Here is a 14,305-nt window from a genome sequence, read left to right as displayed (position 1 = left end):
TTCGTACTGCTACCGCTTGCTATTTGAAACATCTCAACACAGCTACGAAGGTACACACTTGCCTTTCACTTTGTTAAACCAGAAACATGGGTACAGAATACTTATAATCATCTCTCCACTGCTCACCTGTCACGAGGAGTGGTACCTTCATGAAATACACACGGAGATAAAAGTAAGTCTACGCCAACTGTGTGTCCCATTGAGAGTGCAGAAATGTATAAGTTAGAAGGTATACTATGATATAATTATTACATCTCTTGAGCGATTGCACTGAACTTTAGACGACAATTCTAATCTAGGAACCGTGTCTCCTATTAAAAGTGAAGAAATGTATAAGTAAGTAGGTACACCATGATATTATTATTACATCTCCTGAGTGATTTGCACTTAACTTGAGACGACAGTTCTAATCTAGGAACACACACTGATAAGACACCACTCAACTTAATACGACATGATTCATTTCATCGCCAGCATTCTTCTTTGTCAAAACCATAGTCCAACACTGGATTTGATCCTATCATGACTTTGGGCATCACAAGGAGAGAGCAATCACCACTGCAGCAATCTAACTGCAAATTTATCGCTTAAACTCACCGTCCGACGGAGATCTCTAATCTCACTTCTAAGTCCTTTCTTCACTTCTGCGTATTCCATGTCTTCTTTTCTAATAGCCTACAAAAGAATAGAATTTTTTTTTTTTACCAGAATGTTATTGTTTTGCTTAATTGTGAAGAAGAAATGGTCATTCTTGAAAGTATGAGTATGAAAATGTTTCTGCTACTTTTCATAGCAACTTAAAAATATGAAGATAAATACCTCTAGTTCCTTCATTTCCATCCAGGTGGGGTCAGATCCAAGACTAGGGGTAGGTGTTGAGTAGATGTCATCACTCTCCAGGGCATTCTCTAAAGCCGTTCTGGCCTGAAAGAACAAATCAGCAGTGAGTACTATCAATTATTGTCGTCTGACCACGTTACCACCTGACATGAGTAAATAAACCTGTCATTAAGCTACGTCTAAATTAATGCACCAAAGCCAATGTGTTCCCCAAAACTTTCAGTAATTTTATTTTTGGTGTTCCCATGGGGGAGACATTAGTTTCTCAAAACGTTAGTGCTTCATGTGCGTAAATCCCTAGGTATGATTAAAGTACAAAAGTGAAACCAGTGAAAACATGAACAAAGTAGAATCAGTACACTGAGGCAATTGCCATATCAGTTGAACCAATCTTGTTATCCCACTGGCCAAGTAAGAAGGTCACAAAGTTTTCCCACTCTGCATAACATTGCAGAAGGTAATACTCTTCCATGATGAAAGCTAATGTTGTAAACCTGTTGCACATTTTACTGAGGAAGCAAGCAATACTATGCAATGAAGTTAATGCTGCCAGTTTCCATTTTATTTTACGTGTTGCTAAAACAAACAACAAAGCACCTTCCACAAATGATTCACACCTTCACATAACAAATTCTGCAACAGTTATTTCTCCTGTAGGTTCCCTGACTGACAACTTAAACAACAACACTGTACACTAACGGTGACCAACACCTCAATGGATCTATCTATCATCCATTTTGTTGCTAAAAGCTAAAACTGACTAGACACCACTGATGTAAGAATTCTTTTTGTGATCTAATATTACCTTCTCTGAATTTTTCAGATTGGCTTCATCATTATCTGGACTCTGTCTATGAGAGCGTTGCCATTCTTTCATACCAGCCAGAACTTCATTTTCTCTCTTGCGGCCGGCTTGTAACATAGCCTTGTGAGACCTAGCAGCTTCTATGGCCTTTGCTGCCTTGGTCTTACCTGCTGGTGTGAAGCTGTGTGTAGAACATAGTAACCAGTACGTTGTCACACAAACGCAAACAAACCTTATGACAGGTCATAAAAACCTTTCAAGCTTCACAAATTATTCTGCAATGTTGGAGATACAAGGATATTATACATCTAATCTTGGATGAAAGATGACAAAGCAGGATAGCTTCATACTACATCACTTGAGCTATTATACCCAGCACTTGAAACAACATATTGTACAACAGCTTTTCTTGTATTTTTTGTGTCCATTACTAAACGTATTTAGTATTACTCAAAGTAAGATTTACTTAACAAACGAAAGTTAATCACATGACTACCTCGTGAATATGATTCCATCCTCCCGACTTCTTTGCCAAGATAATTTTTCATCCTAGTGTAGTGCATCCCACAGGGAGCCATGTGTTGGTTGCACATGTCCCTTTCGGCGTTCGTTGCTGTACCCATTGACACATTATCATTACAACGAACACCAAACAAATATTACGCTCTTTAGAAATGTAGAGTTTATTGCTGAAGATGTCGCTTTTTAAGAAGTAATCGAGGTAATTATATGTATATTATATTTAAGCTTTGGCTCATGTTAGGATAGGGAAGTATAAGTGAGTTTGTGACTCACCATTTTTATTATTAGTTTTTACAACGTGGACCTATTCTCAGCGTGGGTTAGCCTATCGTTAGATAGTGTGGTAGGCCTAGGTTTATTGTTTTCAAGAATGCATCACGATGGTATTCAACTTCATTATTCAAGGGCTTAGTTAAGTTTTGTACTCTTAAAATATATTATTATAAGTTCACATGCCTTGTTATTGTTGTATTCGAGGGAATCGTGTTATTCGTGTGTTTCATTGTCTAGGCTAAGCGTGCCTTACGGTGAATTGCTAAGTGTGTATAAAGTATTTTCGTACTATATTCCAATAGAGCGCCCTCTCATAACAAACAAGATGGCTGCGCCCATGTTATCGTTGAATATATGTGTACGTAATAGGCAAGCCACCCAAGTGAGCTTGAGTAACATTATCTAATTATTCATTAAGGTATTTTCTCTCTATATTCACCACTTTATGTGTTAACCAGCACTGATTAAGATTAAATTCACCTCTGTTGATATTGGTTTTGGACAAAATGCCTCTTGCTGCTGTATTAACCACAATTAGTTGTTAAACGATGTACTCTGTAATAAGTTACACGTTCTGTGTACGGGCAACTGGTTGAGATGTAATTGACTAGATAAGTTGTGTTATTGTTTTATAAGTGTAATGCCCTGCCCATAAATGGACAGAGAGATTGTAAGGCAGACGTGCCGAGATTTAAATGTCGCAATCTCATTATTACTATTATGTGTTAAGTCTAGTGGTACTCCCAGTTCAACCCTTGTCATTGTAGTTATTCAGACAGTGTAAAAACCAGTCTAATTGGGTCACAGAAAGTAGGGTTAGTCTGGTACACAATTTAAAGTGACTTTATTTTTATGTTTTGTTTCTCTTTTTATTATCTTTCAGGAAAGCCACCTGAAGGTGCTGCACCGTCCTTTTCTGTTTATGTAATCATATAAGATAATCTCAAACATACTATGTGAGAGAAGAAGTAATAAACCCCTCAGCCACCAGAACAAGCGGTGGTAGAAATTAGCACTCTCTCCTGCCTATTTATTCCTGCGTATCCTCACACTAGTATAAACCACATATTAAAAACAACTTGGCATATTTTCAAAATAACCCTTATCCGCACCAATGTTTAAAATGAAACATGAATATTTAAGTGAGTAATCTATATTGTGATGAAATTTTACTGCAGCATTGACTTGGTCGATATCAATGCAGCTTAAATAGGTGATTTCAAATGCACTTTCTTTGAATAAAACAAGACCTATGTTTACATATCACGCAATAATACTCAAACTTAAAATCACAAAAGCTACAAAAAAAACTTACTCCCATGAAAAGCAAGCCAAAGAAGCATCCTGAGCACCACACGAGAGGAGGTGTAAGGCATCTGTGGAGAAATTCATCTGGTAGACACCAAACAGTTGATGACTGTGAGCTGTGACAGCGATGACCTCATCCAAAGAATCTACATCTCGAACGAGGATGCGTCCATCGGGAGATGAGGTTGCGATCCATTTCTGGTGGTGAGACATGACAACTGATCCACCGTGGAGGTCATGACCGGGATATTCTCCTTCTGGGGTTAAGATGCTGGCATTATCTCTCTGTAGTGCCAATGAATATTCATTAATGTTATTTTAAAGTCAATTATTATAAACTTTTTTAAATATTGAAAAAAACAATTAGATAAGTCAATAATTTGTTTGCTCTTTCATAAACAGTTTTCAAACCAGGAAAAGATGTTGAATGTCACAATTCAAATGGCTCAACATTTTGCCTAAGATCATGTGTATGGTCATCTGTTTTTTTTTTTTGTTTTTTTTTGGGGGGGGGGGGTTCAGCTCAGGTACACAGGACACAGTAGACAGCTGAGATACCTTTAATCGAGGGCATGCTTAGTATCCATTCACTTTCTAAGAGACTTCCTCACTGGACGTTGGCATGATCGCACAGTTACAGTTTCCATGTAAGGGAGTCAATGGGTTGAGAAATTTGGTTTTCCATCTCCATGATTTATCTTGGGTGACATGTCACTAAAAGTAGCAATTCAAGTTTCTACATTTGCAATTGTCTTTGGTTTGTAAAAGTTTAAATATTGTCCAATTCAAGGGCCCCATATTCTATGATAACTTTACAAGATTTATTTATTCCATCTATGATGGTCATTATTATTCATTTAGTATCTACATATAAAGAGACATAATATTTTGCAAATCAAGAATTCTTCCTTGAATCTTAGCTTGTATACAATTTTTTAATGTTGAAATACATTATGTCATAAACACAGAATACTTAGTAGCAAGATTACCTTTGATGGTTTAACGTTGGGCAGGGCAAACTTGGTCAGCTTCTTCTGGTTGCTAGACAAGGCATATATGACACCACCCGAGGAGATGGCTGCGGTATAGACTGGGCTGGAAAAACTTAAAACCATTCGGTTCACAACATCCTCCTTGAACTCACACATGGTGCCTGATACAAGCTCATCAATGTCTGAGGAGAAAAAAGAAACAAGAGTAAGATGGTAAACCTTAATCATTTTTCAAAACTGACAAGATTTATAATCTGGCAAAGAAATAAGAGATGGTTAAGAATGATGGAACTTCAACAAACTAAATCAGTCAGCTCCAAGTTGTTAAAGGTTGCACACTAATCAACTTTTGAACACAACAAATTATCAGCCATTCCATTTATTTAGCAACTTTATGAAACAATGTAGATATATAAAGCACAAGATAAACACTGATCATCACTGATTTATACATATTATATATATACTTACAGAATATTTTATGATATATTTTATTTCATAAAATTACATTTTCATTAATTATTACAAACATTCTTCACTTACTTTGATCAGCAGCATCGGGTATTTCAAAATAGAGACACACATCTGAAGTATCTTCTTCGGTTGGTCGGGAATTCCCTATTGCAAGTACCTTCGCTGGACCATGCTTTTCCTCAGTAACAGTGGACAAGGACGTTACAAGCCCTTGGAGAGCTATTAAAAGTGACCAAAAGGCATGGTTTCACTGGTATACTACAGAATATATCACATGACATTGCATTGTAACAACTCTCTTCAGGTTAGGTTGAATTCAAGCCGTAATTTTTCTCGCTCATAAAGGCCATTATATTACTTCTATGGGGCAAAAAGGGATAAGGGTTGGGATGGATTTCTTGGGAGAAAAGGTGGCTTGGATGTTGACTTAACATTTTCACTACCTCAATTCCTGCTCCCATCTCTTATCCAACCCTGTTTCTGATAATGTAGTGTAGTAGTTAGAGTGTCACTACCACTGGCATCAAATCACAGATTCTAAACCAGGAACTAGTCTCTCAAACTGTTTATGACATACATTTTGTTCTTCGTAGTTGAAGATATTTATGAATTTTATCTGGACTAAAATCATTTAGCCATACTGGAATTAAAATTTCCAGCCTTCAAATACATTTGGGTTTTAGACAATCACTCTAACTCTAACAAACCACAAAATATTTTAGGATCTCATTTGAAACTGTTTTTTTATTTTCATTTTGTGAGAAAAAACAATATTGACACCATATCTTTATGTGAGATAATGGAGGACTCACGAGTTTGGCCGAGGATCTTGAACCCAGCTGATGGTCTAGCATCGATGGTGAAGATGTTGCCATCATCAGAACCTGAAATTAGGTAACGTCCCTCCTGGTCAAAGGTCAACTCAAGAATGGCATTCTTATGAACATGAAGACGCTGCACAACTCTTGGTTTTTCAGGATTTGATGCATCAATAAGGTACATGTGTCCTGAGAGACTACCAACAGCTACCAGAGATGATGAAGGACTGGATGCCATGCAAGAGACCTGTGATGGGAGGAGAGAATGAATGTTTGTTTTTATAACTCACTATTTCCTGCTGTCTTTTATATAATTCTACAAGCAGGCTACTCTTAGTGATTCCTTGTGAAATTTTATGTAAGATTATGTAACAGCTTCAAGTTTTGACCATAGCAACATATCAAGTATGAAATTAATCCAACTTTAACTTTTGGAATTGCAGAGCTGTACAACCTATCATGCTCTTTAAATAAATTTTAGATATGCCTTAAAGTAGCTAGCAAGACATTCAAACAATCAGAATTTAGAAGTTTCAAGCTTATTATAATCCCAGAATAGGTAAATACAACTCCTAATAAAACCATACTACATCAAAGGTATAATTAGTCAACAGAACACCCACTCTACAAAGATTAAGAAAAATAATGGATAATTAGACAGCAACACTGAAGAATTTCTAGACTTTTCAGTTACAACTGAAATGGAGAAACTAAGTTTTACCATACAAGATTGTAAGTGGTTTATTTTTGTGTCTCACTGAAATCCGATCTACTTAATAGTCTCGCATGGATTGATTAATTTGAAGGTATTTACAGTCATTGAAGTATACACAAATGAGACAGTTGTACTTACCGGGGCACCAATCATGCAACTCCCTAGTAATTTGGATTCTTCCATAGACCAGGTTTGAACCATACCGTCTTCTCGAACAGACTGCACAGAAACAAAAAATTACGGAAGTGTCTTTTCCTTCAATATAATGTTCTTTGCAGAAATCGTGCTTATCTCAACTTACAGCATCAGAAGCATGTCAAATGTAATGAACAAACACCTGCATAAGTTAAAAAACGAACAAGAAACTAAAATAGAGGCACATACTTTTTCACTGCATGAGAGCAGTTCGCATGCAGATAAAAACCACATAATATCTTACCACACACTGGGTAGTTCCTGGGCTCAGGACAGCAATGCCCACAAAATTTCCAAAATGAGTCTCAAAGAGTGGTTCCACTGGACTAGACCTTGCAACGTCAAATATATGGACTGAACCCTATTGGGAGATACATTTGATTATGAGTTTAGTATACAATATAGCCATGTAGCATTCCAAGTGTCAAGCCTTTAAAACACTATATCTTAACTGACAAGATACAGATCTATGAGGAAATAAAAAGATCTGGGTTAATGCAGAGGTTATAGTGGCAAGGTGCAAGGTTTGGAAGTTGGTAAGTCATTGACCAAACACTGTTTATGGTATTATATATCAGCATATTTAGTGTAAATGTACAATGACAAGACATCACAAATTAGTAAGTTGCATTGAGGTTCCAACATCCAGGTGAAACTGTAATGATCACTGTAGCCAGAGGTAAGTTACCCTGTAACAGCAAATTATTTACAGCTTCATTCTACAGCATTATCGAAAGATGAACAAAATTGCAACTGCTCAAAATTTACAGAGCAAAACTGACTTTTGTCTATGGTATGTTTTGTAGTACTTAAAATTACACTGTAAAACTGGTCTCATCTCAAAACTAAGTTCCTTAGGGCTTCACAGCAGTCCATACAATATGATATCATCAGATATTAAAGAAGGGTCATTTAACTTTGCAAGTAAACAATCATTTGGTTAGTAATGGTAATAAGAGCATTGCATAAAAACATTTATTTCTCCCCAGAAATTGAAGAAACAAACTATCTTCTGCTATTGCAGACAACCATCTATGGAACCCTGATAACCAGGGAAACACTTATAGAATTATTATAAACGGACTGGTATAGCAACAAAGCATTTGGTACCTTTGAGCTCCCGATAGCCAGTACATTGAAGAACAGTGACCAGTCCAGGGACGATATAGGTGCCCCGACAAGGAACGACTCCACCACTTGGACTGTACTGCTGGTGACATCAAGGCATCGCAACACACCATCATCACCTCCCACGAATAAGCCATCTTGATGAAGAGCAATGCACTGAAGGTTGCCTTCTCCAACTTCACTGCTCTTATTCACAGCCTTCGTTGGCATCTCTGAGTCTGTTTTAAATTGAAAAGAACGGTTAAAAGTTATTCAGGACTGTTTGTTTTTTTCTTTTTTTCTTTGTAAAACCATTTGACATACCAATTTTAGAAACATCATGGACTACCACTAATGTCCTAAAAAATGGAGGAAAATGCTCAATTTCTATCCTATTCAATACATCATATGAAATTCTATAAGGCTAGTTTAAATTTATTTTACAGTCTAGTTGTCTTTGCTGTCATAACAGAGTCGCCAAAGAGATCTGTACTGATTTTATGTATGTTAAATGTAAAAACAGTTAACCATTATAATTATGAGAAAGCTGGTTAAAGTAATACAGCAACTTAAAAGAAAAATCCATTTGTTTTCAACCATTAAAACCACTCTTGCAATGAGCACAACAAGGAGTAAACAAAGACCAAAATAAGATAATATTAACTGTTTTCATCAGAATAAAATCATTATCACATATGATCATTTATTGAGTACAAAGTAGTTTACCTTCTGGCATGGATGCCATCCTGTTATTGTCCCTTTCCAGAGATTCTGATTGACTTTGAGGACTGTATTTTAAGAAAGGTATGATAAATATCAGACAGATGTTGTATGATGATTAAAGCAAACTAGTGGTGGTGATTTGTGACAGTTTAACAAGGTAAAATTTATCAGGCTTAGTGTTCCTTGCAACATTTATATGAAGAACTATATACAAAATATGAAGATCATCCAAGCTATACTTTGGATTGATCATATTTAGAAGATTCTAAGAACTTGATCTCTGTGGACATTAAGAGACCTTTGACCTTACACATACCAAGTAAGACGTTCATCTGAGGTTTACTACTGGACATATTGTGTTTACAAGTATTCAGAATCTGACCTCTATTGACCTCAAATGAACTTTCACCTCTTCAAAATGCAAACCAGTCCTAATACTTACAAAGTTGGAACACCTACGATGTATGACATCCTTCCAAGCTTTATTATTGTAATTATTGCTTACAAGGCTTTCATACTTTGACCTCTATTGACCTCCAATGATCTTTGAACTCCACAAAGAACAATAGGGTTCTTGAACTCACTATAGTGGACCCATATACCTAGTATAGCTTTCATCCAAGTGTTACTTTTGTTGACGCACCCATGTTTACAAGCAGTTGCCACATACACACTTTATCACTATGACATTAGATTCCTTTTCTCTCTGTAACAAATCACAATAAGATGAGGGTTTTTTTTCCATATCTTAATTGTTTTGTTAAGAAACACAATATCAATGGCTTAGGTATCATGCCTGGGTAAGCTAATGAAAGGCAAACCTGGTGATAATGTGTCAGCTTCCTGATTCACATCCATATATAACATGATTCCAGCTCTTCTATTAGATATTATTTTATCACAAAAAACATTTCTTAGTTTCAGTTTCATACTAATGTTATGGCCTCAAGCAGTGAAATACAAAGCCATTTGTCTTAATATGAATTTAATTCTTTGCCTGCAGTATGTAACTAGGGTATTGGGAGTGCACTTCAGTTCAAACACTACTTTAGACACTTCAATGATTATTTTCATGTAACAATTGTTTTACCCTGGGAGAATCTCTCCTAGTCCATTCTAATATAAACAGGAACTGTGAAAACAAGTCGATGCCTACATCCTTAGTTAAATAATTAGAACTTGTATCTTAGATGCTTGGTTTAACACTGTGTGGGTTACTCTTCTTTGAGGAAATAATTCCCGCACTAGTAAGTATATTCTGAGGCACTTTTAATCATTAGGGACATATTAAGATCTTTACATCTCATACCTCAAAATTGTGTTCACTTGGTGCTTTTCAGTGTCAACTTTAAGAAGCTGTCCTCCCTGGCAACCACAATAAACATCTCCAGTTGGTGTCCAGCAATGGGAAACAGGCTCCAATTTCTTCACGTTTTCATCAAAGTTTGCTTCAAAGTTCTCTGCCTCTGTACCCACAATCCCTGCCACGGCAGCATCATCAACAAACACATCGTGAGAAGGATTTCCTCCTCTTCCAGAGGATGGTTGGAATATAGCTGCATCTGGAGATGGTGCTGTCACAGTTCCACCTTCAAACGGAAGCTTGAATGTACTGTCAAGCAAAACGCAATCAAGATAACATAAATTACTGCAATGGTTACGTCACAAATTTCACTGAATTTAGGTAAATGTGTCCTACTCAAAGTAGTGTCTGCCAGATGATCGGCTTGTCAGTTTGAACATAGGGACAATGGTACAGTTGTTAAACAACTGACAATTGTTAAAACTTTGATAAATAAGCAAGTATGAAATCCAAATTATGTAACACTGCATGCTCTTAACTCTAGTATCTTAATTTTCCTCCTTAAGTTAAGAAGGGATGAATATAAATGAAACAAATATTACTGAATGAAGAATAAACATTATAGCTATGTGTAAAGAAATCTTTGCTTTAATGCTCAAAACTGAGCACTATAAGTTCAATAAGTTAAGTTCAATAATATCTTAGTTATGCAACAGTCACTGAAATGGTTTTCATACTACTATTTACACAGCTGGTACAACAGATATTCACTCAGGTTTTCTATAACTTTCATTTTGATCAAACAGAACTTGAAAAGGACCCTTCTACAAAGGCTGTGTAAAATCATTTCATTACAATATAATTTATCCATGTAGTTTAGGACAAAGGTTCCAGATATAGCATTCATCTCTGATTGTTTGTCCTAGAGAGATGGCAGCACGACTCAAAATGTGTACATGTATCACAGAAAATGTCTTTTCTTTATCTTTGATAGGGGTAACTCCAAACAATGTGTTCTATACACACGACTGCACGACTTCTTACTTGCAACTGTGAAGTTTGTAAAAAATTGATGATCACACAGTACAAACTACATGGCTTAAATTGTTCTGAATGGTGAAGGCCTACCCTTGAATACTTTGTTGTACAGTTATAAGAATGAGGAGTTTATAACATTAGGAATTAATGTTAGAGCTAGAGTATCTCCTAGAAGTGATCATGTCCACCAAGTAACCTTAATTAGCCTACTACATCTCTTAAATCTTGGGTATTTGGGGGAGTTTTAAGCTTGATGGTATTTCATAAAAGAGGCTTGCCTGTATGTGTTGCTTTCGATTGTGCTGTAATGATAGTGTTATATGTAATGTAACAATTGGTATCAGTAAGCAGAGTTTAGAAAACAGTCAACAATAAACAATAGTGATTAAACTGGAAGCCATAAGATAACCAGCCACTTCAATTGAGTGTTCACTTACTGAATTTGGCTGAACATTGGAATCAATCCCTACCCTTCCTTTCCCTTCCCCTCAAAATAAGAAGTCATGATAAAACAAAGGTATAATACTACCATACTTACTGTTTTGTTAGCTTGTACAGCTCATCAGCTTGCTCTACCGTCCATACCTGAAGCTGTTCAGGGCCAGTTATGCATATTTTGTGCCAATCTGTTGGATTAAAGCTAACCTGTGTGGCACTTAATCCAGACATACTCTCTGAGCAGAGAAGAGCACCGGTGTCCACATGCCTGGAGGAGAGATATCGATTAAAACTGATCAGCATCCCCAAACAGCTTATGCTTTGTCATGATATCCCTTAATACAAAGAAAGGGTGGAAGTGGTGGGGACAAAATTTATATAATATAAAATTGGCATTTTTTTAACTGCATAGTTGATATGTACATAAAAATGTATGTATTGTTCTTTTCTTTTCTTTGTGAGGGGAGGGGTGTCTGATATGGGTCCCACCTCTCTTCAGTGGTTACATTATTGCACATGAATACTTAACTTCACTCACCATAAATATACAGAGAAGTCTGGCAAGGCAGAGCAACTGATCATGTATGAATGCGTCTGGGATATAGCAATGGAAGAATATTGAAGCTTCGCTCCACCTGAGAAAAAAAAAAGTTAATGAGGAGATGTTTGTGAGATTTTATGTTATTTCTTAAACTTTGTAGCAAAAACAACAATTCTTTATACTATAAATCAAAGTGCAATACTACACCTAATATCTACATTTGTTTAAGGTAACTGTCAAAAATCTAGATTAAAAACAGTATTTATATAATGATATTACTATGTCCATCCTTAACTTACATTCAAAGAGCATTTCCTATGGGTAAATAAGAATACTGCTAGTGAAGGCATTTACTATATATATCTACATGTACCACAGGTTAAAGGGTGTAAAGACTCGGGCAACGTCTAATGCCGGTTATCTGACCTAGTTCGAATGAGGTGTAACAGAAGTGTTAGACCCCACCATCGATCCCAGAAAATACACACACAGCTTGATACCGTCGGTAATTAGACACTAGTGTACAGTCAGTACATACAGCTGCAGTCAATACCCACAGCACAGTGTACAAACAATACAGCGATGGACATCTTAGGTCCAGCTAATGATAACAAGGTATCATATTTTCATTACTGTCTGCATTTTGTAGCGACAAGAAGAAAACTTCACTTGCAAGCAACAAAAACTTTTTCAGAGCGTGGCACATGGTTTGGGGCGAGTCTTCAATGCCTTTAAGTAACATTACATCAATGAAATCTCAAACTTTGCAATCTTGCTAACTATAGGCACAATGCCTTATGTTCTGAAAGCCAAATTTTTTATAACATCATTAAATATCACTGAACTAAAGACATACTGGGAAGAGAAAAGAAATAGGAGTCACAACTGTTGTTCCATGAACCTTACTTTTTGACTTTGTATAAGTGGGAAAGAATGATATGATGACATTATGTTGCCATAGACTACTTCAGTATGACAGTACCTTGACATACAGTTTTCTCAGTAAATCCAACGAAGGAATGCACAAATATCCTTGGATTCATGGCCAACTCAGAGAACGCCACTAGACCTTGAGAAGCACTGACTGTTAGTACTCCAATCCCATCTGCTGCAGATGCATGCACAACTTCTGTATTATTGGAAATGTCAATGAACTTTACATTGCTTCCACAAGCATGACAGAGAATGTTCCTTTTGACAAACGCAGCTGTTGAACCATTATATCCATGAGCCCATCTTTGGTTACAAAAGAAAGGATAAGAAAAGACGATGAAACTGTAGGTGTCACAAAGGCATGGTGCAGTAATTAAGCATAAGTTCCAAAAAAATCAAGAAAAAATATTAAAGATGAAAACAGAAAATCTTTTGAAATCCACTCAATCACGAAAATATTTCTGAACAGCTCTGACTTCTGAGTCCCAAGAGTTGATTTTGGCAATGCTTAATTTCAGTTTGCTAAATCTAGGTTATCCAACTTGTGTGACATAGCCTTTAAGTTTAACACAAATAATTTTTAAGTTGCCATCGTAGCACATCGAATCCTGTAACCTAGGCCTACATCAAATATCAAAATAAGGATATATTCAGCCCACTGCATCAATCAATGTTAAAAATGGTTGTTTGGGCTAAATGGATGTTTTCAGTTGTTCTAAATCAAAAAATGTAAAAACATCCATTCAGCCAACTTCACAAACAATCCACAAAAGTTTTGCTCTTCTTGGCAAGTTTAAGTCTCAAGGCAAAACATTTCTAACTTAGTCACCGGATTGAACTTGTCAATAAGTTGTGTGCTAGGCTAGGAGCATCAAGGTTACAATTTCAGTCGAAATTCAGTGTGTTGAATTTCCGGCCGACCAATGGGATAATTCAAATTTGCAAAGCATCAGCAAGTTTTTGGTTTGTTGTATCTATCCAGCTAGTGTAAGCTTATTAACTTAGGCCTAACGTCTGTTCTACTTAGTCTTACTCTTGGCCAACTTAGTCTAGGCCTATGCCTAGCCATTCTGTCGGAGACAAGAAAGTAACTTCTTTTCCGTTCTTACTTAACACTGAGGTTGCCCATCGACCCCATGGTTTTCATCTTAATTTCGGGTATTTGATAATGAAAATTCAATAATCTTGTCACTCAGAGTTGTTTTTCTTCCGTCAGATACTAGCCTAACATAATTTAGTTGGCCGACTATACTTCAAGCTTCTTGTTGCTAAGATTCTAC

At 36.4% G+C, this 14,305-nt stretch overlaps 1 protein-coding gene across 2 annotated transcripts in view; it reads right to left on the bottom strand.

Annotated features, from left to right (window-relative positions):
• The window catches only part of LOC139967499 (cilia- and flagella-associated protein 43-like), a 27,711-nt gene extending 13,406 nt beyond the window's left edge, over positions 1 to 14,305 (bottom strand). The window contains exons 1-16 of one of the 2 annotated variants that reach the window (XM_071971378.1): positions 14,135 to 14,305; positions 13,075 to 13,328; positions 12,090 to 12,186; positions 11,652 to 11,819; positions 10,082 to 10,384; positions 8,776 to 8,837; positions 8,053 to 8,288; positions 7,187 to 7,303; positions 6,886 to 6,966; positions 6,027 to 6,279; positions 5,284 to 5,433; positions 4,738 to 4,922; positions 3,756 to 4,033; positions 1,646 to 1,826; positions 820 to 924; positions 598 to 675 (exon numbers count right to left, since the gene is read on the bottom strand). In XM_071971378.1, coding sequence (XP_071827479.1) covers positions 598 to 675; positions 820 to 924; positions 1,646 to 1,826; positions 3,756 to 4,033; positions 4,738 to 4,922; positions 5,284 to 5,433; positions 6,027 to 6,279; positions 6,886 to 6,966; positions 7,187 to 7,303; positions 8,053 to 8,288; positions 8,776 to 8,837; positions 10,082 to 10,384; positions 11,652 to 11,819; positions 12,090 to 12,186; positions 13,075 to 13,328; positions 14,135 to 14,172 — 2,586 coding nt within the window. In that variant the 5' untranslated portion in view covers positions 14,173 to 14,305. Of the gene's footprint in view, positions 1 to 597; positions 676 to 819; positions 925 to 1,645; positions 1,827 to 3,755; positions 4,034 to 4,737; positions 4,923 to 5,283; positions 5,434 to 6,026; positions 6,280 to 6,885; positions 6,967 to 7,186; positions 7,304 to 8,052; positions 8,289 to 8,775; positions 8,838 to 9,214; positions 9,413 to 10,081; positions 10,385 to 11,651; positions 11,820 to 12,089; positions 12,187 to 13,074; positions 13,329 to 14,134 lie in introns of those variants that run through there. The other variant, XM_071971379.1, reaches the window with a different exon arrangement.

Source organism: Apostichopus japonicus, chromosome 5, assembly GCF_037975245.1.
Source record: "Apostichopus japonicus isolate 1M-3 chromosome 5, ASM3797524v1, whole genome shotgun sequence".
Classification (NCBI taxonomy): Eukaryota; Metazoa; Echinodermata; class Holothuroidea; order Aspidochirotida; family Stichopodidae; genus Apostichopus; species Apostichopus japonicus.
The sequence above is the reverse complement of the archived record's forward strand: the minus strand, read 5'-3'. Positions and strand labels throughout refer to the sequence as shown.